This window comes from Chionomys nivalis, chromosome 4, assembly GCF_950005125.1.
Source record: "Chionomys nivalis chromosome 4, mChiNiv1.1, whole genome shotgun sequence".
Lineage (NCBI taxonomy): Eukaryota > Metazoa > Chordata > Mammalia > Rodentia > Cricetidae > Chionomys > Chionomys nivalis.
In genome coordinates, this window is record NC_080089.1 from 95,530,164 (window position 1) to 95,556,876 (window position 26,713).

The 26,713-nt window shown below is 45.1% G+C and overlaps 1 protein-coding gene across 1 annotated transcript in view; it reads right to left on the minus strand.

The window, feature by feature from the left end:
- Positions 1-497: 497 nt before the first annotated feature.
- Positions 498-26,713, minus strand: part of LOC130873570 (coxsackievirus and adenovirus receptor homolog) — a 29,792-nt gene continuing 3,576 nt past the window's right edge. The window contains exons 2-8 of the mRNA XM_057768408.1: positions 20,856-21,025; positions 17,163-17,367; positions 14,226-14,395; positions 12,736-12,940; positions 9,248-9,417; positions 6,625-6,829; positions 498-658 (exon numbers count right to left, since the gene is read on the minus strand). Of these exons, the coding sequence (XP_057624391.1) occupies positions 498-658; positions 6,625-6,829; positions 9,248-9,417; positions 12,736-12,940; positions 14,226-14,395; positions 17,163-17,367; positions 20,856-21,025 (1,286 nt within the window). The remainder of the gene's footprint in view (positions 659-6,624; positions 6,830-9,247; positions 9,418-12,735; positions 12,941-14,225; positions 14,396-17,162; positions 17,368-20,855; positions 21,026-26,713) is intronic.

Consider the following 26,713-nt stretch of genomic DNA (forward strand, 5'->3'; position numbering starts at 1 on the left):
ACAAAACACTTATATACATAAAATAAAATAAGTCACTCAAAAATGAAAAGATTTCCATTTATCTGGGTGTGGTGGTATATGTTTTTAATTCCAGTACTTGGGAGGCAGAGGCAGGCTGGTTTCTGTATTTTGCGGGCCAGATCGTAAAATAGCAAATTACAGGCCAGCCAGGGCTACATTGTGAAAACCTTGTCTCAAAAAAGGGAAGAAAAGAGGGTTCAATAGGAAGGTGCCTGCCACCAGCCCAGTGACCTGTATCCAGTCCCCAGGACCATGGCAGAATGGAGAACTGATTCCTCCAAGTTGTGCTTGGATGTGTGCTCTGTGGCACGTGAGCCCAAATCCATACCCACAAAGTTAATCTTTTAAAAACTGAATTTAGAATGTGGGTTTATGAAGAGGTTGCTTTATTTTCATTTGTATATGGGAGGAAATAAAGAGAAAAAGAAATCTCACTTACATGGACTGTGTCAATCAGAAGAGAGTACCACTTCTGTCTACAGCACTGCACAGGCGCCTCTGCGGCAGAGGAGGGCACCGCTCCTGTCCATGGCACCGCGCAGGCGCCTCTCTGGATAGACTCGCAGAGCACTGCTGCCCCGTGGTTTGCCTCCCTGCTTTGTAAGTCTTTCATGCCTGGCACCCACTGTGCCCACATCTGAAGGTCAGAAGACAACCTCAGGTGTGGTCCCCACTGTTACACCACAAGACTGGCTCCGATGTAGAAACAGAGTCTTTATTCACTAGTTAACTCGGGTCCCTGCGCCCATCTGAAGCAGCACAGGAGAGACCCAGAGCGGAAAACAGGTTTATATAGGGGCAGGGGCTTGGGGAATTCCAAGCCCCGGGGCTTGTGATTGGCTGCCCCCTGGTGGTGAGGGGAATTCCAGACTTCCAAGCTTCTGATTGACCACTGTCCAATGATGTAAGGGTAATTCCCAACTGTCAGTAACTGCCTGAGGCTCTGATTGGTCTGTTTTCCCTGTTCAGGGATTGGCTGGTTTCAAGTCAGGGGCAGAGATGGCTCCATTTCTAGGGCCAAACTGTGTTTCTTTCTCTGGTTCTTTCTACCTTTTCAGTCCTGAATCTAGGACTTAGTGTGTTTTTTTGGTCCTAGGGTCCGGGGACTTTTCTCCGGCTCTAGGATTGGAGACAAACTGTCTTCCCCGGCTCTGGTCCCGATTTCAGGGTGTGTTTCTTTCCCTGGCTCTGAACTTGGAGCCAGGCTGCTTGGAGGTTGTGCTAGGGCTATGGACTTACTGAATCTGGGGACCTGGGCCCCTCATTCCCCTTCCACTTGGTTTGAGACCAGGTCTCTTGTTTGATGTTGGACAGGCATTTAGAGACCTAGGTGCAGGAGAGGATGGACCCTACATTTGCACCCCATTTAGACATAAACACTGAGCGCCCCCTGTCGGACATAAACACTGAGCGGCCCCTGTCGGAGCCCCAAGCACCATTCTGCTGGCCCATAACAACCTGACAAGTTAGGTGAGAGCAAACCAATTCAAGTGCCCGCTCAACAAGAACGGAACAGATAACGTATCAAATGCAACCAAAGGCCAAATCTCTAGATTCAGGTGCTACCACAAAACACAAACAATATGAATGACCAAGATAAAACATCTCCAAAAGTGTGTATTCTCATCTTCCCTGAGAAAAGCAAATTAATGACGAAAAAATTAATTTCAAAATAGCTGTATAAATATGTTGAAGGAACTCAGAAAGGATATGAATAGATGCCAGAATGAAAACTGAAAATAGTTGAATGAAATAAAGGAATTCAACAAATGAAAAATGAATTGAATGAAGAGAATTTCTGAAGAAAAGCCCAAATGAAATAAAACTCAGAATTAAAAACTCAGTAAATCAAATAGATGGCATGGAAAAGAGAATATCACGGCTTAAAGACAAGGTAGAGGTATTTCTGAATAACTAAGTCGAAGAAAATAAATAAATAAAACCAAACCCATGAACAGAACATGCAGGAACTCCCAGACGATGTAAGATAACAAAAACTGAATCACAGAAGAAGAAACCCAAGTCAAAGGCACAAAAGTGTTTTCAACAAAATCATAGAAGAAAGCCCCCCAAATATAAGAAAAGAGATATGGCTATCAGGGTGCATGTACATAACACCAGTTAGGGCCAGAAAAGAAATCCGCCGTGCCATATAATAAAATACTGACGTACTGAGCAAGACAGGACACTGAGAGCTTCAAGAGAGAAACAAGCCACCTATAAAAGCAAGCCTGTGAGAACAACCGACTTCTCAGTGAAGATTTTAAAGGCCAGAAGGGCTTGGACTGATGACCTCAGATGCCAACCGAGACTCCTGGACCCCACAACACTATCGGCTGTACTAGAAGGACAGAACAGCCGACGAAAGGAATGTGTGAACACTGAGCCACCTCTGAAGAGGATGCTGGCACAAACACTTTGATCTACAAAAAGGATGAAAACCAACAAGAGAACACAGGCCTATATAAACAGTTTAAGTACAATCAGTCAAAAGATTTAAGAAAATGTAACAGAGTGATAGAAATTAATGCATGTCTTTGAACTCTAACTTACCATCTCAATTACCCAATAATGAGACACAGACTAGCAGATTGGATTAGAAAGCAAGATTCATTTTTTTTTTTTTACTGGCTCCAAGAAATGTATGTGTGTTTGTGTGTGTATGTGCATCTGTATGGGCCCTCTTCAGAAGCCAGAAAAGGGCCCTGGATGCCCCAGAGCCAGCACTGCAGGCAGTTGTGAGCCAGCCAAAGTGGGGGCTATGAGCTGAACCCCAGCCTGGGAAAGACCAGCAAATCTGTGATCTCCGGGCTCAGGTGACCGACCCCAACTTAACAAAATGGGGTGGAGCGTGACTGAAGAACATGCATGCATGTGCACCACATGCAACACACATGCATTCTCACACCAATAAAGCAAAATATACACATTACTGTGAAACCTTCAGCACCCTGGGGGAGGCGCTTCCAGAGCTGAATTACAGGGGCCCAGCACTGGAGAGCCACGGCTGTAATAAAGGACAGAGCAGAACAGTAAGCAAACTGTCGGTGTTTACACCTGTCCTCCAGAGCACGGAATGGAGCTAAAGCAATATTGTTTATTTGAAGGACTTAGATTCTTTTTCCAAAGCTCAGAATTCAAATCATATTTGTTTTCATCAACTGATATCCAGAAAAATTACACCTCTTATCTCCAAGATATTGGTGCCGGGTTCTCTAACATTAGAATATAGGGTGAACTGAAGGCAGAGAGTCAAATAGAATTACAAGACACTGGTTTATTGTCACAAAGGGTTCTTTCGAGGTTGAAGGAGCACAGGAGCACACGACACATTTCATGAGATTCACAGGATCAAATACTTGGCAAAACTTAATTAAAAGTTCAATTGATGTGATCTCTGGGGAAGATGATTAGCCTGAAAAGAAAGGCATTTGCTTAGGGAAAAGCAACTTGCCTAATAGGTATGATTTACATATGCAATAAAAATTAGAAATATTTTAAAAACCTCAACAATGCAAACCATTTACAGATACAAATATGCAATTCCAAGACTTGGGAGGCGAGGCAGAAGGAGCCCAACTTCAAGGTCAGCCAGGGGACCCTTAAAAAAGAAACCAATGGTACAGTTAAGAGTACATGCTGTCCTTGAAGCTTAAGAAATGACTCAGTGGCTAAGAGCATTTGTTGCCCCAGAAAGGACCCAGTTTGAATCCCAGGACCCATATAGTGGCTCATAACCATAACTCTAGATGCAGGGGATCCGACACCCTCTTCTGACCTCTGAGGGAACAAGGTATGTCTGTGGTGCACCACAGACATACCTACACAAGGGGAAAATGCATAAAATGAAGAAATCAAAGTATTTTAGAGAATCTGCTGTCCTTATTAGAAAGCACAAACAGGGCTGGCTCGGTGGAAAAATACTTGTTGATAAGTGGGGTACCCTGAGTTTGATCCTCGGGACACACATGATGGAAAGAGACACCAGCTCCTCTAAGTTGTTGTATGACCTCCATCATGTGTGCACATGAGCATACACACACATGTAAATGAATGTATAAAATAATAGATGAAGTAGTAACTGATAAAGAGAGAAACGCAGCTAAGGGCACTGAGGAATGCCAAGTGTCTGAGATCATGCCTGAGAACTACAGTCACTCAGGCCCAGTCACTTTTCACCCTGTAGAAAGCATTTTTGACTGACAGCGCTTAGGCTAGAGTGCCTTGGACCAGCATCTGCACTCAATGCTGCTGCCAGCAGGCGACAGCTCTTGATACTGCCTGCGGATGTGTTCAGTGGCCTTCTCTTTCCTGGTCTCCACGCTGATATTCCTGCTCTAGAGGACAGCAGTGTTCACACCACTCCAACTCCCACATGCGACCCTTCTTCACCTGTCCCTTTGATGAGTCCATCAGATAGAAGGAGCAAGGAACAGTTGGTGTGTGTGTATGTGGGGAGAGGCCCTGACTGTTTACTTCCAGAGTTGTGCCAGACAATCAGAAATACCTACAAAATGTGTGCCCAAGCATCTTCTAAAACAAGAGACCTTAGGTCGCAGAACAAGAGCTTGCTGCCTTAACAGAGGACTAACCACCACCCACATGTATGAAGCCTATACAGTAAGGGGCTCAAGTGTAATGCAACTATCACCTTTCTGATTTCTGAACGTGAGGGGATCAATATTGGGCACATTACCCCACGATCCACAGAAAGAAAAGAAACTTCGCAGCCTGACAATCCATAGGAGTTCCCCTTTGTCCTCTTGACCATCCGGGAGAGAACTTCCCCACCTCCCACTTTAAGGATGAAAACAGTGATACCAGGAATGTGACATCGCTGCCTGATGTGGACTGACTTCTCCATCAGCTTTCTCCTCTGTTCCATCCCCAGCATCTAAACACCCAGCTCTGCACCAGAGAAATCTCATCTGTCTTCATGCAACGAAAGCAAGAGCTCAGAGCACTCCCGTGCAGCCCTGAAGGGCGACTCTGACACCCTACAGTGACGACTGAAGTTTTTTATGTTCAACACCATGTTCCAATACGCATAGTGTATAGACTGAGGCCCAAGGAAATGTAGAAATGTGTTTAATTCTCAGAGCAAACTTAGAGGACTAGATCCAAAATGACAGTCACCATGACATCTGCTGCGGAAAATTAATTTAAGAAGTGTTACATTCGTTTATGCTGTGGAGCATTTGTTTAATTATGCAATTTAATGTGCTGCATTCTTTTATGTTGCATTTGTTTAACTCTGTGAAGCTGTGTTACTTTGTCTGCCTAAAATACCCGACTGGTTTAATAAAGAGCTAAAAGGCCAATAGCAAGACAGGAGAAAGGGTAGGCAGGCCTGGCAGGAAGAGAAAATAAATATGAAGGGAAATCTGGGACAAGATATCATCAAGCAACAAGAGAACAAGAAGAGGACACTAGGGGCCAGCCATGAGTAAGAGTGAACGAGAGATATACAGAAGTAAGAAAAGGAAAAAAGTCCAGAGGCAAAAGGTAGATGGGATAATTTAAGAAAAACTGGCTAGATTTAAGTCAAGCTAAGGCCAGGGATTCAGGGCTGGAGAGATGGCTCAGAGGTTAAGAGCACTGGCTGCTCTTCCAGAGGTCCTGAGTTCAATTCCCAGCAACCACCTGGTGGCTCACAACCATCCGTAAGGAGATCTGGTGCCCTCTTCTGACCTGCAGGGATACATGCTGGCAGAACACTGTATACATAATAAATAAATAAATAATTTTTTAAAAAAAAAAGGGCCAGGGATTCATAAGTAAGAATAAGCCTCCGTGTGTGATTTATCTGGGAGCTGGAGGCGGACCTCCAAAGAGTAAAACAACCAACAACAGACAACAATGCAGCTTTCCTGAGTCCAGGCTCAGGGTTCTTTCTCAGACAAGAAAGATTTCCAGTTTTGGAAATCATAAATGTAAGTCCCCGTCTCTGACCTCCATCTTTGGAGGCCCAGCCTTTGTGCCCGCCAAACCTTGACCCCTCCTCAGAGAAGTTTCGAGGCAGCCTGCCATGCCTTGGCCCCTCCCCCTAGTCTATTTAAACTGCTCCCCAGAGAGTCCCTTCATGGTCCCATGTCCGTCCCCTGTCTTTCCCTCCCCCACCCCCAGCCCCGTGGTCGTATTGGTGGCTTCCCCGTTCCCCTCGTTGGGCGGGCACCCAAGAGCGCAGAAATCCCATTAAACCTGGATATCCTTTAATTCAGCTTGTTGTGATTTGACTTGATTGGGATTTTTTGGTGTCGGCAGAGAGCTCACGTTAGGAAATATTTTTAACAGTAAATAATTTTGCAAAGGAGTTGATTCTTATTTTTCTTATCTAAAAAATGTGGTAGCTTTATGTTTTAAGATATGAGGACATTAGAAATACTTCAAAAGTTTACTTACAGTTCTAGGAACAGGGGTGTGATACAGTCATAGAGCTCTTTCATAGGAAGCATGAGGCCTAGGTTTCACTCCTATCCTGTCAAAAATGAGTAAATACAATTACTGGAAAAGGTAAGTTTGTCTTACATGAATGCTTGATTTTAGTACCGTGACCTTTCACCCTGTTAGTGAGCCATCATTCTACCGACAACAGTAACTTACCGACAACTGTCAGCTGAATGGCCCTCTTAGCAGCACCGGTGCCATGGAACACTTCACACTGGTAGGTGCCAGCGTCAGAGAGCTGAACATTGGTTATATTTATAGATGCATCACCAGACCGGATGTCATCACTGGTAAACTTCACACGTCCTATCATATCTTGATAGAAGCCATCATAAATTTTGTCTGCTAAACTTACAATAAACTAAAAGAAAACCAAAACATAAGAAAAAACAAACATAGGCTGAGGAAATGGCTCAGGGGTTAGACGCGTGTAGTTCTCTTCCAGAGGACCCCAGATTGGAGCTTAGCACCCACATGGCAGGTTCCAGTGGCCTGTAACTCCACATCCCTGGGATTAAGCAGCCACTCTGGCCTCCACTGGCACTAGGCATGCACACGGTACACAGATGAACATAAAAACAAAAAGACTCACATGAAATAAAAAATAAATCTTAAAAATAATCTTTTGTTAAAGCCTGTCTATACCATGTTACCACGGAATTTAAAAATGAGATAGAAATGAGAGATAAAAGAGAGAGAAAGGGAAGAAGAGAGAGAGAAAGTAAAGAGAGCCAGAGAGGAGGCTCAGTAAATACAATGATGGACAAGCACGAGAACCTGAATTAGGAATCCCAGTGCCAGTAAGAGCCAGACACTATCTCACATTTCTGTAATCCTGCCCCTAGAGGCAGGGTTGGGGGCACTTGTGGCTAGTCAGTCTAGCCGCTGGTGAGCTCCAGTTTCAGTGAGAGATCACAGCTCCAACATGTGATGGACAGAGAGCAGATGACACCTGACCTCCACCTCTGGCTTCCACATGCATGCTCACACATCTATACATGCATCTGCACACACATGTACTACATCACATACACAGAAAGAAGAGAGAGACAGAAAGGAAGAAGAGAAAGGAACACATTACAAGGAAACCTACACTACTTAAAAACAGACGAGGAAGTAGAAATGGGCCAGGGGTGTGGCTCCACAACCCTATTTAAGCTTTTTTATTATTTTAAATTGCATTTGGGTTGAGCCAGGTGTGGTAGCACTCACCTATAATCCCAGCATGTACTGGGCTTTTTTTTTTTTTTTGGTCACCAGCCAGCTCCCAAATCATGATGCAGAGACTTATTTTTAGTTTTGAATGCTCTGCCTAGCTTAGGCTCGTTTCTGGCCAGCTCTTTTAAATTAAATTAACCTATTCTTCTTTGTATACTTTTTGACTTGGGGCTTATTACCTTTCTTACTTCTGTATATTCTACTTTCACCGCTTCTCTGTGTCTGGCTGGTTTTGTGCCCCCAGCTTGTTCCTCATTCTCTTCTTCTCTTGTTCTTTCCCTTCTCCTTCCAAGCCTAGATTTCGCCTGTTTATTCTCTCTGCCCGCCAGCCCCACCTATCCTTTTTCCTGTTTTGCTATTGGCCTTTCAGTTCTTTACTACACCAATCAGGTGCCTTAGGCAAAGCGAAACAAATGCAACACCTCTTCACATCATTAAACACACAGCTTCACGTCGTTAAACACATCTTCACATCATTAAACAAATGCAGCATAAACAAAGCAATAGCTAAGGTAATATTCTGCAGCATAAACAAATGTAACACATCTTTGCCCAGCTAAAATAATATTCTATACCATCAGCACTCAGAGGCCAGAAGAGAGTTCTGGGTCACCTGGAACTGAAGTAACAGACAGGCGTGAGCTGCCATGTTGATGCTGGGAACTGAGACCAGGTCCTCTAGAAGATCCTCTAGAAGAGTAGCCAGTGCTCTTAAGTACTGAGCCAAATCTTTGGCTTCTATATTCCCATTATAAATGGAAACCCCTGAGTCCAATGTGGTTAAATAACATTCATTATGATTAAATAACACAGCCCAGTACTAAATATGGACAGGACCATACACTTGTTCTTTCTGGTATGCGCTTATTTCCCAGCTGCCTCTGAGGGTGTAGTAAAGAAAACCAAAATCCCAGCACTCGGGAGGCAGAGGCAGGCGGATCTCTGTGAGTTCGAGACCAGCCTGGTCTACAAGAGCTAGTTCCAGGACAGGAACCCAAAGCTACGAAGAAACCCTGTCTTGAAAAATCAAAAAAAAAAAAAAAAAAAAAAAAAAAAAGAAAAAGAAAAATCAAGAACAGGCCACCCTTTGTCCCCCACCCAAGAAAGCCATCATAATTTGCCTATGAAATGTAACTAAAAAACACAAATTGCTTTTTGTCTTATTACGATTTAGAAACCAGGCACGATGGGCCATACCTGTAGATCCGGTAACTAGGGGCACTAAAGCTTGAGGACGACAAAAATGACGGACATAGACTCTGACTTCCGACAGAGCCTAGTGACTCTGTCACACACAGTTCGCACACACACATACCCTTGCTGCCCAGCCCGCTCAGCACACCCCTCTTTTTCTTTGCCTCCTGTCACCAACGTTCAAGTCCACATTCTCAGAACTTCCACAACATCTTCTTGTCCCTGATGTGTTCAAGGAATCTGACGGCCCTCTCCTCTTCTGAAATCTCCGGTCATTCTATCCATGTTCACAAGCCTGGGCAGTGGGCCTTCCAGCCACGATACCACGCCTGCCTAGTGAGACTGAGCAGGCACAGGGCACGCTCACCATACGATTCACCACCTCATTTTCAGGTCCAGTGAGCAGCATCCAGTCAATGAACAGCGGTCCTTGGTCCTCGGGGCTAAGAGTGAACATGCAGGGCAGGTGCGCAGTTTCCCCTTGGGCTTCCTGAACTGTCTGCTCTGGAGTAGTGACGCTCACACCTCCAGTGAAACCTAGAGAGAGAAACGTGTGCATGACACTGAGCATCTGCTGTCGCTCACTGGCTGAAGCCAATCAGGAGACGGGAGAAGGAGATGTGAGTGAGACCTGGACCTAGAAGGATACAGTTCCCTCTCCTGGATGCCCAGGTTTTAGTTTGTGCCTTCATGAAAGTGCAATGACTGTGGACATTACGTCATCCTATATGATTCCCTTAGAGCACCACCCCCTTCCCAGAGTTGTACTGACACAAGCTTCTGCTAGTGGGTGCTCGCTCTTCCCAGCAGATGTAGACAAGGAGATGTAGACAGAGTTTTTGGGAGATCAGCTTTATCTATAAATGGAAGGTCAAATTGATCCATGCTAGCCACAGTGCCACAGGTTCCCTGGGGTCTCTGTGTGCAGTGCCCCCAGAGGCCAGAAGAAAGCATAGAATCTGAGACTGGAGTCACAGACAGCTGCGAGCTGCCAAGAAGATGCTGGGAATCAAATTCTGGTCCTCTGGTAGAGCAACCAGTGCTCTTAACCTCTGAACCATAGCGCTAGCCACAACACAATGTTTTAAAAGCCTTTCATTTAGATCACACTTAAGGATGATGCAGAAAATTTTGGTTTTTTTTTTTGTTGTTGTTGTTGTTTGATGTTCAATAATCTGGATGCTAAACAAATAGTAATTTCCACAAAGTTGAGGTAAAGGTCTACAAAGTCGGGTTGAAGATCCGTGGGTAAAATGCTTGTCAGGCTAGTTGATGACCTGAGTTTGATCCCTGAAAGCCACTGTGGAAAAAGAATGTCAACTCCTGAAAGTAGTCCTCTAACATCTACCCGAATGCTATGGTACCTGTGTACCCACAGAGATACTCACATTCTCTCTCTCTGTCTCTTTCTTTCTCTTCTCTGTCTTTCTCTCTGTCTCTCTCTTCTCTGTCTCCTCTCTGTCTCTGTCTCTGTCTCTCTCTCTTTTTCTCCTCTCTCTCTCTGACAAACACACACACACACACACACACAATTACACCCCAGCATCCTAAACACCCAGCTCTGCACCATAGAAACCTCACTTGTCCTTTGTACAACGAAAGCAAGAGCTCAGAACTCAGAGCGCTCCCACGCAGCTCTGAAGGGTGATGCTGGCAGGTACAGTGACGACTACAGCTTTTTATATTCCATGTTTCAGTAACCATAGAGTAGACTGAGGCCCAATGCAGAAATTTATTTAATTCTCAGGGCAAAGTCAGAAGACAAAGTTCAAAACAACAGCAACACAGCTCTCCTGAGTCCAGGCTCAGGGTTCTTTCTCATGCAACAAAACTCTTGTCCATCCTAGCTGTCAGAAATGTGGAGAGCCATATATCTCCCATGGACCTCCTGACCTCTCAGGACCTCCCATCCCAACCTTCCGCTGACCAGAGCTTACTGAAGGTGGAACTAGACCTGGAAAGACATGAAGAAGGTAGCAGAGAGGAGGAGCAGCAGTGAGGTGTGAGCACTGGTCGATGTCAGCTCACACACACAGGAGTAGGTCTCGAAAGAATAGAGACAGAAGCTGTAGTCCTCGGTACAAGTTCCACAAAAGAAAACAAGGTTTCAACCTTTTTACATCTTAATCCTCTTCTGAACATTGCACATTCCTTTACTGAACAAGGAAGAGTGATTTGAGAGAGGGAGAGGGAGGGAGGGAGGGAGGGAGGGAGGGAGGGAGGGAGGGAGGGAGGGAGAGACAGAGAGACAGAGAGAGAGACAGAGAGAGAGAGAGAGAGAGAGAGAGAGAGAGAGAGAGAGGTGCAACTAACAAACTACTCTACACCGCAGTTCAGAACCAAAAGTAACAGGAAAAACAGCATGTCCCCCACCCCAATTATTAATCCCATTATAAGAACTTCAATCGGAACAACCTATAAGATCTTGCAGACAAGGCATTCTAAAGAATGATTATAATTATGTTTAAGCAACTTAAAGAGGACCCGTTTGCAGAAACCTGCACAATAAAGCCAGTCGGAATCCTAGTATGGACAGGGCGGGGAACTTACAAAGTGCACCTCTGAGGAGCATGGGAATTGATGGTTGCTCATGGAGAAGAGAGAAGCTGCCCATGTGTCTGTAGGTGATCCACAACCCACAAACAGAAGGCCACACTGAGTGACATGGTAGGGGGAGAGGGAGGGGCAAACGGAGGGAGAGGGAGGGGCAAACGGGGGAGGGAGAGGCAAACTGAGGGACAGGGAGGGGCAAACGAGGGGGAGGTACGAACTGGGGTAGATTTTATAAAAATGGATTATATGCATGGATGAAATTCTTAAGCAAAAAAAAAAGAAATAAATCCCAACCCACACTTATTTTTTAAATTGTCAATGAATTTTACAAAGTTTGAAATAGGCTGGGGAGGTTGCCATATGCTTTTTTTTTTTTTTTTTTTTTTGGTTTTTCGAGACAGGGTTTCTCTGTGGTTTTGGAGCCTGTCCTGGAACTAGCTCTTGTAGACCAGGCTGGTCTCGAACTCACAGAGATCCACCTGCCTCTGCCTCCCAAGTGCTGGGATTAAAGGCGTGCGCCACCACCGCCAGGCCTGCCATATGCTTTTAAATCCAGCACTTGAAAGGCAATGTAGGCATACATATCTCTGTTAGTTTGAGGCCATCGCGTTCTACGCAGATCCAGGCTATCCAGGAATGCATAGTGGGACCCTGCCTCAAAAAAAGAGGCAGGCGGATCTCTGTGAGTTCGAGGCCAGCCTGGTCTACAAAGGGAATTCCAGGACAGGCTCCAAAGCTACAGAGAAACCCTGTCTCAAAAAAAAAAAAAAAAAAAAAACAAAACAAAAAAAAAAACAAGTGGCTGGAGCGACGGCTCAATGGTTAAGAGCACTGGCCGTTCTCCGGGAGACCCCAGGTTCAACTTGCAGCACCCACATGGCGGCTCATAACTCCTGTGATTCCAGTTGCAGGGGACTCATCACCCTTTCCTGGCTTCCAGGCATACATGCAGGCAAGACACTCATATGCACAAGATAAAATGAAGAAACATGAACAAAATGAAGTAACAACAACAAAAGAAGTAACTCCTTTTCTTTTGCAGAAGAAAAAAATGTGTTCACTTTATGTCTCATACAACGTGAAGACACTAGAAATAAAAGTATCACTCTAGAGCTAGGGGTGTGGCCCAGTGCCAGAGCCCTTTCCTAGTAAGCATGAGCCCTGGGTTTCACCCCTAACATAGCAAAAATGAGTCTAAATCTTACTCTAGAATCAAAGCTTTGTCTTATAAATTGCTGTGACTTTAGTGCTGTGAGAACCCACCCTGTTTCGAAGACACCCGTGAGTAGCACAGAAATTTACCAGTGACAGCCAGCTGGATGTTCCTGTTGACAACGCCAGAGCTTTGTTTCACTCGGCACTGATAGGTGCCAGCATCCGACAGCTGGATACTTGTTATATTTATGGATGCGTCCCCAGACCCGATGTCGTTACTGGTAAAATGCACTCGTCCTTTTAGATCTGGATAGAAGTCATCACAAATTTTGTCTGTAGAATATAAAATAACCTGAAAGAAAATGAAAACAGAAGGAAAAGATAATAAACTGACTAAAAACCGAACCAAACCGAGCGTACTTGTGCGCATGCGTGTGGTCACCTGCAGATGACGCCACTGAGGACCGAGGAAGGCACTGGGTGCAGTGTTTTGTATTTGCTGTCTTATTCCTGAGAGAGGGTCTCAAATTGAACCTGGATGTAGGCTAGCAGTCAGAAAGTTCCAGCCATTGTCCGGCCTCTGCCCTTCGCATGAGTTACCACACACGGCTCCTCGCGTCCAGGCTAGGGATTCTATCACAGTTCCTTGTGCATACACTCTTCTCACCCACTGAGCCAATACTCCAACCCAGTGTTGATCTCTTAGATAAAATGTGTCCGATGAAGCTAATGTGCAGCATTTGAGATAAAACAAAATATTAAAGAACTGTCTAAAAGACAAGTGTGATGCAGGGACGCGGAGCTGGGTCCTTGGATGTGCCGCCTCCTCAGAGCTTTCTTTGCCTTTCCGTTGGCTCTGATCACTTTGATTACAGAAAACTTGTGCAAGTCAGGCAGTGGTGGCCCACGCCTTTAATCCCAGCACTGGGGAGACAGAGGCAGGTGGATCTCTGTGAGTTCAAGACCAGCCTGGTTAACAAGAGCTAGTTCCAGGACAGGCTCCAAAGTTACAGAAAAACCCTGTCTCAAAACAAAACAAAACAAAAAGAATGAAAGAAGAGAAAACTTCTACAGCAATATTTTATATGATTTCTATAATTTAACACTGATATTTTACAGGCTTTATAATTCTGCTTGTTTGTTGTTTTATTTGTTACAGGGCCTTACTGCGCAGTTCAGGCTGCACGTAAGGGTACGTAGCCCAAACTGGCCTCAAACTCTCAATCCCCCTGCCTCAGCCTACCTACATGGAGAAGGATTGCATGCATGTGCTGCCATGCTCAGCTTTTCCTTTGCTTTGTAAGAAATTCATTTTGTGGGAGAGTGAACTTGAAATAAGGAGAACAGACTGTGGGAATGTGGACGCTCACCGTACTGTGTACATCTCGTGAGCCCTTTGCTGGGTATAGGAGCCTCCTGTAAATCTTAAAACCCTGCCAGGGCCAGGTGCAGTGAGGTACACTTGCAGACCAGAACTGAGGAAGGAAGGTTAAAGTGGGAGTCTGACTGGGTCCTGGACCCCTCCTCTTCTGAAATCTCCGGTCATTCTATGTTCTCAAGCCTGGGGAGTGGGCCTTCCAGCCACGACACCACGCCTGCCTGCCTAGTGAGACTGAACAGGCACAGGGCAAACTCACCACATTATTCACCACTTCGTTATTAGGTCCTGAAAGCCGAAGCCACTCAACATCCAGTGGTCCTTGGTCCTCGGGGCTAAGAGTGAACATGCAGGGCAGGTGCGCAGTTTCCCCTTGGGCTTCCTGAACTGTCTGTTCTGGAGTAGTGATGCTCACACCTCCAGTGAAACCTAGAGAGAGAAACGTGTGTATGACGCTGAGCATCTGCTGTCGCTCACTGGCTGAAGCCAATCAGGAGATGGAAGAAGGAGATGTGGGTGAGACCTGGACCTAGAAGGATGCAGTTCCCTCTCCTGGATGCCCAGGTTTTAGTTTGTGCCTTCATGAAAGTGCAATGACTGTGGACATTACGTCATCCTATATGATTCCCTTAGAGCACCACCCACTTCCCAGAGTTGTACTGACACAAGCTTCTGCTAGTGAGTGCTTGCTCTTCCCAGCAGATGTAGACAAGATTTAGGCAGAGTTTCTGGAAGTCAGTTTTGTCTATAAATATAAGGTTGATTCATGCTAGCCACAGTGCCAGGCTCCTGGGGACTCTGTGGGCAGGGCACACTTGGGTAAATTTTGATGCATTTTCTGCCAAATTGTCTTTAATTCTAAGTTTTTTATGAAAGCTGATAATTTTTATTGATACTTTTTTCTGGTGACAGTGGTACTGAGGATGGAAGCCAAGGCCTATTTATATTAGGCAAGCAGTCTACAATGGGCTACATTTGATGTGGGAAGGCCATTTGTCTATCTGTTGCTTTCATTGGTTAATTAATAAAGAAACTGCTTGGCCTGATAGGTTAGAACATAGGTGGGTGGAGTAAACAGAACAGAATGCTGGGAAGAAGGGAAGTCAGGCAATCGCCATGCCTCTCCTCTCTGGGTCAGACGCGATGGAGCCAGCTGCCAGGTCAGACATGCTGAATCTTTCCCGGTAAGCCACCACCTCGTGGTGCTACACAGATTATTAGAAATGGGTTAATCAAGATGTGAGAATTAGTCAATAAAAGGCTGAAACTAATGGGCCAGGCAGTGTTTAAAAGAATACAATTTGTGTGTTGTTATTTCGGGGCATAAGCTAGCCAGGCGTGCGGGAGCTGGTGGCAGGAACGCAGCCCACTGTACCATCTACATACATTTTTAGCCCAGAATGGTTAAAATGATTTCTGTGCAACAAATTTTGATGAGGAAAATCTATAAAGAAACACTGCCAAGTTTCACATATACAGTATTAGGTTCTTTTCTCCTGCTTTCGTTAAGAGTCCACCACCAAGGACACCTGCAGAAGGAAGTGCTCATTTGGGTTTACAGTTCTGGAAGGATAAGGGTTCATCACCATCTCAGGGGAGTGACTGTCATGGCAACTTGCACTGGCAGCTGGCACAGCAATCTGAGTGTTCCCATCTTGGGTAGGAAGCAGAGAGTGCACTATGAGCAGTGTATTGCTTATGAATCCTCAAACCTTCCTTCAGTGGCACACTTCCTCCTAAACCCACCCAAACAGTGCCAGCACCTGGGAGCCAGACTGAGCCTGGGGCGGGCAGTCTCATTCCAACACTGCACACACATAAAGCTACTGAGTGACTGGCCTACGTGTTATGTTGAAGACATTCCTTATTTCATCGTCTTTCCTAGTTCCTTTTGAAAAGGGTCAATCATAATTATTTTAGTAGTTTTGAGAAGGCATTTTAAACTTTCACCACTTATTCTAAGGTTTGTATTCTGTAACATGTGCATTTAAAGCAGGTAAAGGAGCAGCTTCTATGCAAGCCTGGCCACTTGAGCTGGAAAGCCACACACACACACACACACACACACACACACACACACACACACACACACTATTCCATCCCCAGTGTCCTAAACACCCAGCTCTGCACCATAGAAACCTCATTTGTTTTTGTGCACTGAAAGCAGAAGCTCAGAGCACTCCCATGCAGCTCTGAAGGGTGACGCTGACAGGTACAGTGCCGACTACAGCTTTTTATACACCATGTGTCAACACACATAGAATAGACTGAGGCCCAAGGAAGTGAAATGAATTTAATTCTCAGGGCAAACTCAGAAGACTGGACCCAAAAGACAACGAAGCAGCTCTCCTGAGTCCAGGCTCAGGGTTTTTTCTCAAACAACAAAATTTAATTTATTTTGGAAATTGTGAAGAATTTTGCAAAGAAAGGAGGTACTTCTTATCTTTCTGTAAACCGAGACTACGCATTCGTTTCCTGGCCACCCAGATGCAAATAATCACAGAAACTATATTAATTACAACACTGCTTGGCCAATGATTCAGGCATATTTCTAGCAAGTTGTTACATCTTGACTTAACTGGTTTCTATTAATCTATGTATCATCACGAGCCTATGGCCACCAGTAAGTTTCCAGTGTCTGTCTCCTTCAGCAGCTACCCTGCCATAGGCCAAAGCAGCATCTCTCTTAAGCATTGGTAATAAAACATATTCATAGCATACAGAGGGGAATCTCACATCATCTTTCTTTCCTTCTTTTTTTTGAGGGGGGGTTTGAGACAGGGTTTCTCTGTGTAACAGCCCTAACTGTCCTGGAACTCATTCTGTACACTAGGCTGGCTTCAAACTCACAGAGATCTGCCTGTCTCTGCCTCCCGAGTGCTGGAATTAAAGGTGTGCATCACCACCACCTGACTTCTTAGTTTTCTTATGTAAAATGTGGTAGTTTTTGATTCTGTGTTATGTGAGGAATTTAGGGATACTTCAAAAGTTTAACATTATTCCTCTAGGCTAGGGGTGCAGCTCGGTGGCAGAGCCCTTTCCTTGTAAGCATGTTTTATCCCCAGCATATGAAAAATAAATAAATACAATTATTACTGTAAAAGCCATGTTTGCCTTACACAGATGCTGTGACTTATTACTGTGACCTTTCACCCCGTGACTGAGAAGCTCCTCTCTAGCAACAACAGTGACTTACCAACGACTGTCAGCTGAATGGTTGTCATGCCAACACCAGGGGCTTTCTTGACTTTGCACTGATAAGTGCCACTGTCCGAAGGCCGAACGGTTCTTATTTGTATGGATGCATCACCAGACGCGACGTCATTAGTTGTAAAGTGGACTCGTCCTATCAGGTCGTAGTAGTAGTCAGAATAAATTTTATCAATGGTATACAAAATAATCTAAAAGAAAACCCAAAGAGAAGGGAAAAATTAGCCAAACCAGAAAACAAAATACACAAAACTTATTTCATTAAAGCCCTTTTCATACCATGCTGCCATAGAATCAAAAATCAAAAGATAGGAAGGGAAGGAGGGAGGGAGGGAGAGGAGAGGGAGAGAGGGAGGGGAGAGGGAGGGAGGGAGGGAGGGAGGGAGGGAGGGAGGAAGGGAGGGAGGGAGGGAGGAAGGAAGGAAGGAAGGAAGGAAGGAAGGAAGGAAGGAAGGAAGGAAGGAAGGAAGGAAGGAAGGAAGGAAGGACACAGGAGGAGAAGAGTGAGAAAGAGAGGTAGGAACAGGCAGGGTGAGAAAAACCTACGCTATTCAGAGCACAAAATGACAAAGTAGAAGTGTTTAACTCTGGTGAAGGGCAGCAAAATGGGCATCTTGGAAGATGGTTTTCCAGGTGGGCTCTGTGGGAACCTATTGAGAGGAGGGGCAGCGGTCCTTTTCTGTGTTTTCTGTCCCCTACTTGCTGATGCTCTCCCAGCCCCCTGGAGCTCTCCTTTCCTATCTTCCTCAGCACCTTGGAAGCTGAACACAGTTAGGGGTCCACAGCTGGGTCCATAGCTGGCTCCCCCGAGGAGCTGTTGTCTCATCTGTCCATCACACCCTCTTCATTCAACCCCTGAGTGTCAGCCGGTAGCACTGAAGATGTCTTTCTACCCAGCATTTACCTACATGGCAACCACACGAGAGTCTTGGATGAGGTTAAATGTCATGGCCCTGGCAAGGGAGAAGAGGAGTAGCAGGACCTGGGGTGGAAGCTGATACTGAGGATGCACAGAACACAGGGAAGGCGGGGTGGGGAGAGCAAGACTGTGCAGCAGTGCACAGAGCGAACTGGGTCCTAGTTCTCATGAATAGGGGAAAGCAGGGAGTTTGGGAAGCAGAGGAAGAAGTGCATCCTGGGAGGGGAAGACAAGCCATTCACAACCCAGGAAATCCCTCAATGATTGTCACGATGACTTGGGCAAACTGAGAAAATTGCTGAAGATAAGCAGCGGCCCGATTGCCTGATTAACCGCTAACCAGAAGAATACTACTTTCAGAGTTTAAATGACGACTTCTCTGTGAGCCACAAGTAAAAATAAAGTTTCTTTGCTAAAATATTTATGAGGTGTCTCATCCAGAGGACCCAAGTTCCATGCTGAATGGCCATGCTGGAGGCTCCCAATGGCTTGTAACTCCAGCTCTAGTAAATCCTGACTCTTTATCTGGCCTCTGTTGGAAACCCTTCCATGGGGTACACACACACTCCAAAATGTATATCCAATATGTATTACTATATTTTCATGTGCTTCCTTTCCCTGGGCTAATATAATTTATTAACATCACTTTTTGACCTAAATACTTGATTTTTGCTTATTTGTTTGAGGAGTGTGTGTTTTCATGGGCCTATGGGTCTGCGAGGCAAGTAGACAGCAATGGGTGGGTGTCCATCACAATCACGCTCCACCTTAGTCCCTTGAGACTTCGCCTTGGTCAGGGTTTCTTTTGCTGTGATAAACACCATGGCCAAAGCAAGCTGGGGAGGAAAGGGTTTGTTTGGCTTATGCTTCATCATCTCTGTTCATCAATGAAGGAAGTCAGGGCAGGAACTCAAACAGGGCAGGGACCTGGAGGCAGGAACCAATGGAGAGTCACAGAGAGATGCTGCTTACTGGTTTGTTCCTCGTGCTCAGCCTGCTTTCTGATAAAACCCAGGGCCAGCAGCTCAGGGATGGCCCCACCCACGATGGGCTGAGCCCTCCCCCATTAATAACTAATTAAGAAAATGCCTTACAGGCTTGCCCACAGCCTGATCTTATGGAGACATTTTTTTTTTGTTTGTTTGTTTGTTTTTCGAGACAGGGTTTCTCTGTGGCTGTGGAGCCTGTCCTGGAACTAGCTTTTGTAGACCAGGCTGGTCTCGAACTCACAGAGATCCGCCTGCCTCTGCCTCCCGAGTGCTGGGATTAAAGGCGAGCGCCACCACCGCCCGGCATGGAGACATTTTTTTAAACTGAGGTTCCCTCCTCTCCACTGAATGACTCCAGTTGTATCGAGTTGACATGAAACTAGCCAGCCCAACAAGGTCTCTCACTGAGCCAGCCGAGATAGAAGCCAGCAGGCCTCCACGATCCTCTTGTCTCCCCACTCCCTCCACCCCAGTGCTGCCATGACAGGCACGCATTCCCACACACAGCTTTCTCCATGAATGCTGGGACTTGAGTTCAGGTTCTCATGTTTGCACAGCAAGCCCTCTTACACACTCAGCCACCACAGGGTCCAGTCCAACACTGATTCGTTTTTAAAGTCAATGTGTCAGAAGAAGCTGATAGAAAACAGCTTAAATGAAATAAATACTAAAGAACCATTCAAAAGGCAAGTGTGAGCCAGTGCGCGGACGGGATCACTGGCTGTGCTTCCTCGGAGCTGTCGTTGACTTTCCACTGTTCTTCATTTGGCTCTGATCACTTTGATTAGAAAAACCTCTGCAACAGTATTTTATGGTTTCTATAATTTAACACTGATATTTTACAGGCTTTAAAATTCTGCTTGTCCGGCGGTGGTGGTGCATGCCTTTAATCCCAGCACTTGGGAGGCAGAGGCAGGCGGATCTCTGTGAGTTCGAGACCAGCCTGGTCTATAAGAGCTAGTTCCATGACAGGCTCCAAAACCACAGAGAAACCCTGTCTCGAAAAACCAAAAAAAAAAAAAAAAAAAGCAAGTCTGTTAAAATTCTGCTTGTTTGTTGTTTTGTTATTCAGCCTTACCAGGCCACTCAGGCTGACCTGGAATTTGATATGTAACCCAAGCTGGCCTCAAACTCTCAATCCCCCCGCCTCAGCCTACCTACATGGAGAAGGATTGCATGCATGCGCTGCCATGCTCAGCTTTTCCTTTGCTTTGTAAGAAGTTCACTGTGTGGGAGAGTAAACTTGAAATGAGGAGAACAGACTGTGGGAATGTGGACGCTCACTGTACTGTGTACATCTTGTGAGCCCTTTGCTGGGTATAGGAGCCAGGGGCAGTGAGGTACACTTGCAGACCAGAACTGAGGAAGGGAGGTTAACGTAGCAGTCTGACTGGGTCCTGGACTTTGAGACCAAGCTGGGGCAACACAGTGAAATGAGAGGAGGCAAGAGTGACAAAGACAGAGGACATTGATTCTGACTTCTGTCAGAGTCTAGTGACTGTGGCACACGCACATTCCACACACGCATCCCCTTGCTGCCTAGCTTGCTCAGCACACCCCTCTTGTTCTTTGTTTCCTGTTATACACTTTCAAATCCAGATTCTCAGAACTTCCAGAACATCCTTGTCTCATGAAACCTTCAAGAAATCTGATGGACCCCTCCTCTTCTGAAATCTCCGGTCATTCTATGTTCTCAAGCCTGGGCAGTGGGCCTTCCAGCCATGATACCACACCTACCTAGTGAGACTGAGCAGGCACAGGGCACACTCACCACATTGTCCACCACTTCGTTATTAGGTCCTGAAAGCCGAAGCCACTCAACATCCAGTGGTCCTTGGTCCTCGGGGCTAAGAGTGAACATGCAGGGCAGGTGCACAGTTTCCCCTTGGGCTTCCTGAACTGTCTGCTCTGGAGTGTTGATGCTCATACTCCCAGTGAAATCTGGAGAGAGAAACGTGTGCATGACACTGAGCATCTGCTGTCGCTCACTGGCTGAAGCCAATCAGGAGACGGGAGAAGGAGATGTGGGTGAGACCTGGACCTAGAAGGATGCAGTTCCCTCTCCTGGATGCCCAGGTTTTAGTTTGTGCCTTCATGAAAGTGCAATGACTGTGGACATTATGTCATCCTATATGATTCCCTTAGAGCACCACCCCCTTCCCATGGGTGCTCGCTCTTCCCAGCAGATGTAGACAAGGAGATTTAGACAGAGTTTCTTGGGGGGGGGGGGTCAGTTTTGTCTATAATGTAAGGTCGAATTGATTCATGCTAGCCACAGTGCCACAGGCTCCTGGGGACTCTGTGGGCAGGGCACACTTGGGTAAATTTTGATGCATTTTCTGCCAAATAGTCCTTAATTATCAATTTTATGAAATCTGATTTTATAATTTGTTGTTGATGTTTTTTGACACAGATTTTCCTCTATGTAGTCTTGGCTCTCCTGGAACTTGCTCTGTATACCAGGCTGGCCTTGAACTCATAGAGTTCCACTTGCCTCTCCCTCCTGAGTTCTGGGATTAAAAGTATGGACCACCACAAGCATGCAGTGTCCTCATACGCCAGAGAAGGTTTCAGATTAGTTGGGATTTAAGTGTTACAGAGAGTTGTGAGCCTCATGTGGATGCTAGGAATCAAACCCAAGTCCTCTGAAAAAACTAGTGTTTTTAACCACTGAGACATCTCTCTGGACCCAAGAGCTCATACCTTGATCCACAACCAGGAGGTGGAGAGCACACTGGAAATGTACAAATCTTTTGATACCTCAAAGCCTGCCCACAGTGATGTACATCTTTTAACAACGCCACGGACCTTCTAATCCTTCCCAAATAGTTCTACCAACTAGAGACCAAGGATTTAAGCACATGAACCTATTGGGGACATTTTCATTCAAGCAACACATACAGTAAAAATAGACAAAATAGAATTTTAAAAATGCAATTTTAGATCTGGGCCTGGTGGCTCACGCCTTTAATCCCAGAACTCAGGAGGCAGAGGCAGGTGGATCTCTGTGAATCTGAGGCCAGCCTGGTCTACAGAGTGAGTTCCAGGCCTGCTGAGGCTGTTTCAACACCCTCCACTCTCACCCTTTCCCCAAAAAGACAGCCTTTAGAAGCCACAGGTATCTTGTGCCTCCTGACGTGAAAAGACGCGGCAATGCTTTTGTCTGATGCAAGCTCTGGAATGCAGCTAGAATGGACGGTTGTTGAGTGCACTTAATCACAAGTGCTTTTATTAGGTAAATATTTTCTGTTATTTATAGTAGCTCAGTTTTATCTCTACATCCTGTTCTAGGGCAATTACCCCACCCATCTCCACTGCCTGTAACCGTTTATTGCCTCTGCCTGTATTACCCATATGGTACTTGGCATATGCTGGCTTGATTTTTTCTTTACCTTAATAATTGCTATGGTGAAGCTCATGGGCAGAGTTTTATCACTGCTCATGACGGTCATGTCATTTCCCCAAACTACCTCATACCCTTGGGACTTTTAAAAATGCTTATCCTACTGAAGCACTAAACCATTAGCCCCACTGGGATAGGAGGAATTGTAGGTTCCTCTGCCTCCTGTTTAGCTGCTTTCTTACTGAAGAGTGCTGGTACCTCAAGGAATATTTGGTGACATAAAAATACTGAATGAGATTCCCCTAAGTTCAACTCCTGGAAGAAGGATTCTGAAAAATCATTAATGTGCCAGAAGAGACCCCTGAAATTTCAGCAGCTTTCTGATAAATTCTAGTTTATTGCCAGTATTGAACTTCTCTAATCATGATTATTTTATGTTTCCAGAGAAGATTAAGTTTCTAAGTATACTTCAGTATGAAAATGTCGCCTAAAGCGGGTGCAGATATAGCCTCCAAATATTGAGATACAAATGTATAAACGAGGGCTGGGGAGGTGGCTCAATGGTAAAGGCGCCTCCCACCAATCTTGACAGCCATGTGGTGGAAGAAAAGAACGAACTCTTGCAAGATGTCCTCTGACTTACACATGTGAGCTGTAGCTCACACATGCATAACACACACACATCCATACACACACACAAATAAGTAAAATGTTAATATTAAAAACACGTACATGTATATGAGAACCGATATTTTCTAACTAGCAAGAAAAATGTCCTGGCTTCTATATATCACCACAATTTTTATTTTATAGACTCAAACAAAAATGTAATTATCTCCAGTAAACATTAAACATGTAAAAGTCCAAACCTTCCTATTTTATGCTCAATTCTTACCCCACTTCGATAGTCATCAGAAGAAAATACAACTTAGTTTGCAAAATCTATCTTTCACCCCTTCTTATTTCTACACAGAAATGCTGTTGTTTTGAAAGACTGTCTGCCACACTGGCTGTGTAACTTACCTGGGAGAAAGTCTGCTCGGTACACAGCTGGGTTCTGTGTCTTACACTGAGTAAAACTAGGTGTGGTGGTTCACCCAGCACTCAGGAAACAGAGGCAGTAGGATCACAACTTTAAGGTCATCCTCAGCTTACATAGCATACTTGAGATAGGCCTGGGATACATAAGACCCTGTTTCAAAATCAAACCAATTAATTATTTAACTTAATACTGCCTCAAGAAGAGCACATGCTATGTGGAATTGTCTGGAAGGATGGGTGCCAGGCTGTTTACAGCAGTTATTTTTGAGAGATGAGACTTTAAGAAGGGTGACTTCCCATCTTCTTGTATGTACAGTGCTTAAGGAATTTTAAATGGGTTTCAGGATTGCTCTTGCAAAACAAACAAATACAAAAGGTTTAAACACTCAGCTGTGTTTCACTGGGTTGAGCCAAAGTGAATTCAAGTCTCAAGACGATATGGGAGATTTCCATATTGGGTCTCCTAGCAACAGCACAGGGTCTGTCTTAGGTTTCTATTGCTGTGAAGGGACACCATGAGCAGGACAACCCTTATAAGGAGAATATTTAAGTGAGGCCGTGTCTTACAGTGTCAGAGGTTCAGTCCATTCGTCATGGTGGAGAGCATAGCAGCTGGGATTACGTCAGGCAGGGGGATGGATCAAGTACATCTTGATCCAAAGGCAACAGGAAGTGAACTGAGACATTGGGTGGTATCTTGAGTATATATGAGACCTCAAAGCCCGCCTCCACAGTGACATACTTCCTCCAACAAGACCACACCTACTTCTACAAGCCCACACCTCCTAATAATGCCAAATTCCCTTGGGAGCCATTTTCTTTCAAACCCCCACAGGGTCTCTTTTCTCAGAGGTGCTGACACAGGCAATAGCAACAACTGTACAGGACAAAAGACAGGTACTTGGCTCCCTGTGTAACAGCTGTGAGAATTCTAATACTATACAATGCAATTCATGCAGCAAACTGGAGTGATACATATTTTAAAGATTTATTTATTTTTAGTTTAAGTTTAAGGATGTTTTGCCTGTATTATGTAGCACGAATAATAAAAATCTAGAGATGGATATTGGGATTCAAGCTGAAGATCAGAGAAGCAAAGTGGTCAGCCAATGGCTCTTACCGCTACCTCATACCAAAATGTGCAATCCTGCCTCCAGGAATCCTCACACTGAGACTGCATTGTGTCTTCATCAAATCTCAGACTCCACACTCCAGTGAGCTCCTGTTTCTTTTTCTTTATATTCCTCTCTCTGCTCAGCCATAATGCTCCTGCCTCCACCTCCCTAGCTCTGGGATTAAGGGTGTGTGACTCCAAAACACTGGAGTTAAAGGTGTGAGCCACCACCACACGTATCTGCTTCTGGATTGATCCTGTGTAGCTCAGGGTAGCCTTGAACTTACAGAGATCTGTCTGCCTCTCACTCCCAAATCCTGGGATTAAAGCTGTATGCCACTACTCCCTAGCCTCTAGTGGCTTACCTTTGCACTCTGATCTTCAGGCAAGTTTTATTTATTAAATACAAACAAAAATATCACTACAAGATTATATCTATAAACCATATACAAACATTGACTATTGGGGTGAGAAGAGGGTGTCAGAGCCCCTGAAACTGGAGTTACAGATGATCATTATGTAGGTGCTGGGAATTGAACCGTGATCCTCTGGAAAAGCAGTCAGTGCTCTGAACTGCAGAGCCAACTCTCCAGCCTCACTTTAGAGCTATTTTAACTCACAAATGGCTCGTGGGTTCAAATACAAATGAAACATCAATCTTCCTACCATTCTATTCCAGCTTGTACTCAGAGTGTGCTGGAGTGTGTAGCAGTGATTAAGCCTCAAGTATTTGCGGGATGCAGTTAAGTGCTCAACACTGAAATTATGTAAACCACAAACAGCCACTTTGCGGGCTAGCAGTGACTGACATGTCTTCTGCTTCCTTTTATCTCCCTCTTCAAGTCACTTGGACCTAAAGAACTTTTTTCCCGCCCAGCCTGTCTTGCATTTGTCATCAAAGTGACAAGAGGTCGCCCAGGAGTAGATTTGGGCCCTCGATGCCACTTCCCACTGAGACCTGAGAAAGCCAGTTTCTGCGTTGGAGCAGTACTGAAGATGAGAAAGAGCGAGAGAGAAAAGGTTTGGCAGCCGGGATGTGACCTCATTTCTTTAATTAGGTTTTGCAGGTTTAAGCTGTTGGTTGATCTAAAGAGTCTTTGGTGACCTCCTTCCTTCTGTGAGCCTTAGAGTATAGAAAATTAGAGCCCACAAAGCTTTATATAGAATTCCAATTTTTTTTTTTTGTAGTGGGGAAAATCTTAGAAAAAAGTAGAAAAGAAGCACAAAATTAGTGAAGATCAAACAAAATTGCACTTAAAAAGTTTAAGTTAGAAAGTCATCTCTTGGTACCATTTGGCAAAACCACGGTGACACTCATTTCAGGAAGCTTCTGGAAGAAACAGAAACCAGCTGAGCTGCCTGATTTCAGATAAGAGTCTCTTGGAAAGCACTGAGCTGCCTGCAAGCCGTGCAGCTCGCTCTAGGTTCCCAACCTTTGTGAGCTGTCACCCATGCTGGGGTGGGCTTTGGCTGTCTTTGAGTCATTTCAGAAAACCCCAGTAAAACTTAGAGTTCACCCTAGTCTGTCATTAGTTATTTTGGATGAGTAGACATGGTGTTAACGTCGCCCCAGGAGAAGTTCTGCCACACGTTTTCATTCATTCCAGTGTAAACTGAAGTCTCCAGGAAAAAGCCACACCCATGTGGAAGTCTGTTTTTGGGAGGAGGGCAGATTTGAGAAAGGGTTTCTCTGTCTATCTATGGCTATCCTGGAACTTGCTCTGTAGACCAGGCTGACCTTGAACTCACAGAGATCCTCTACTTCCTGAGTGCTGTGATTAAAGGCACGCACCATTATTCCAAGACTGAAAGAGTCTTTAAGAGTCTAGGCATGGATTAGAATTTCCATGATTACAGCAAGTTAGAATGTCCCTTTTCTCCTTGTTCACCTCCTCCATTTGTTATCTTAAAATGTCTTAGGGTGCCGGTGGTGGTGGCGCACGCCTTTAATCCCAGCACTGGGGAGGCAGAGGCAGGCGGATCTCTCTGAGTTTGAGGTCAGCCTGGTCTACAGGAGCTAGTTCCAAGACAGGCTCCAAAGTTACAAAGAAACCCTGTCTCCTAAAAACAAAACAAAAAGATGTCTTAGGGTAATGCCCTTCACAGCCATTCATTGCCCACCTGTGTCTGA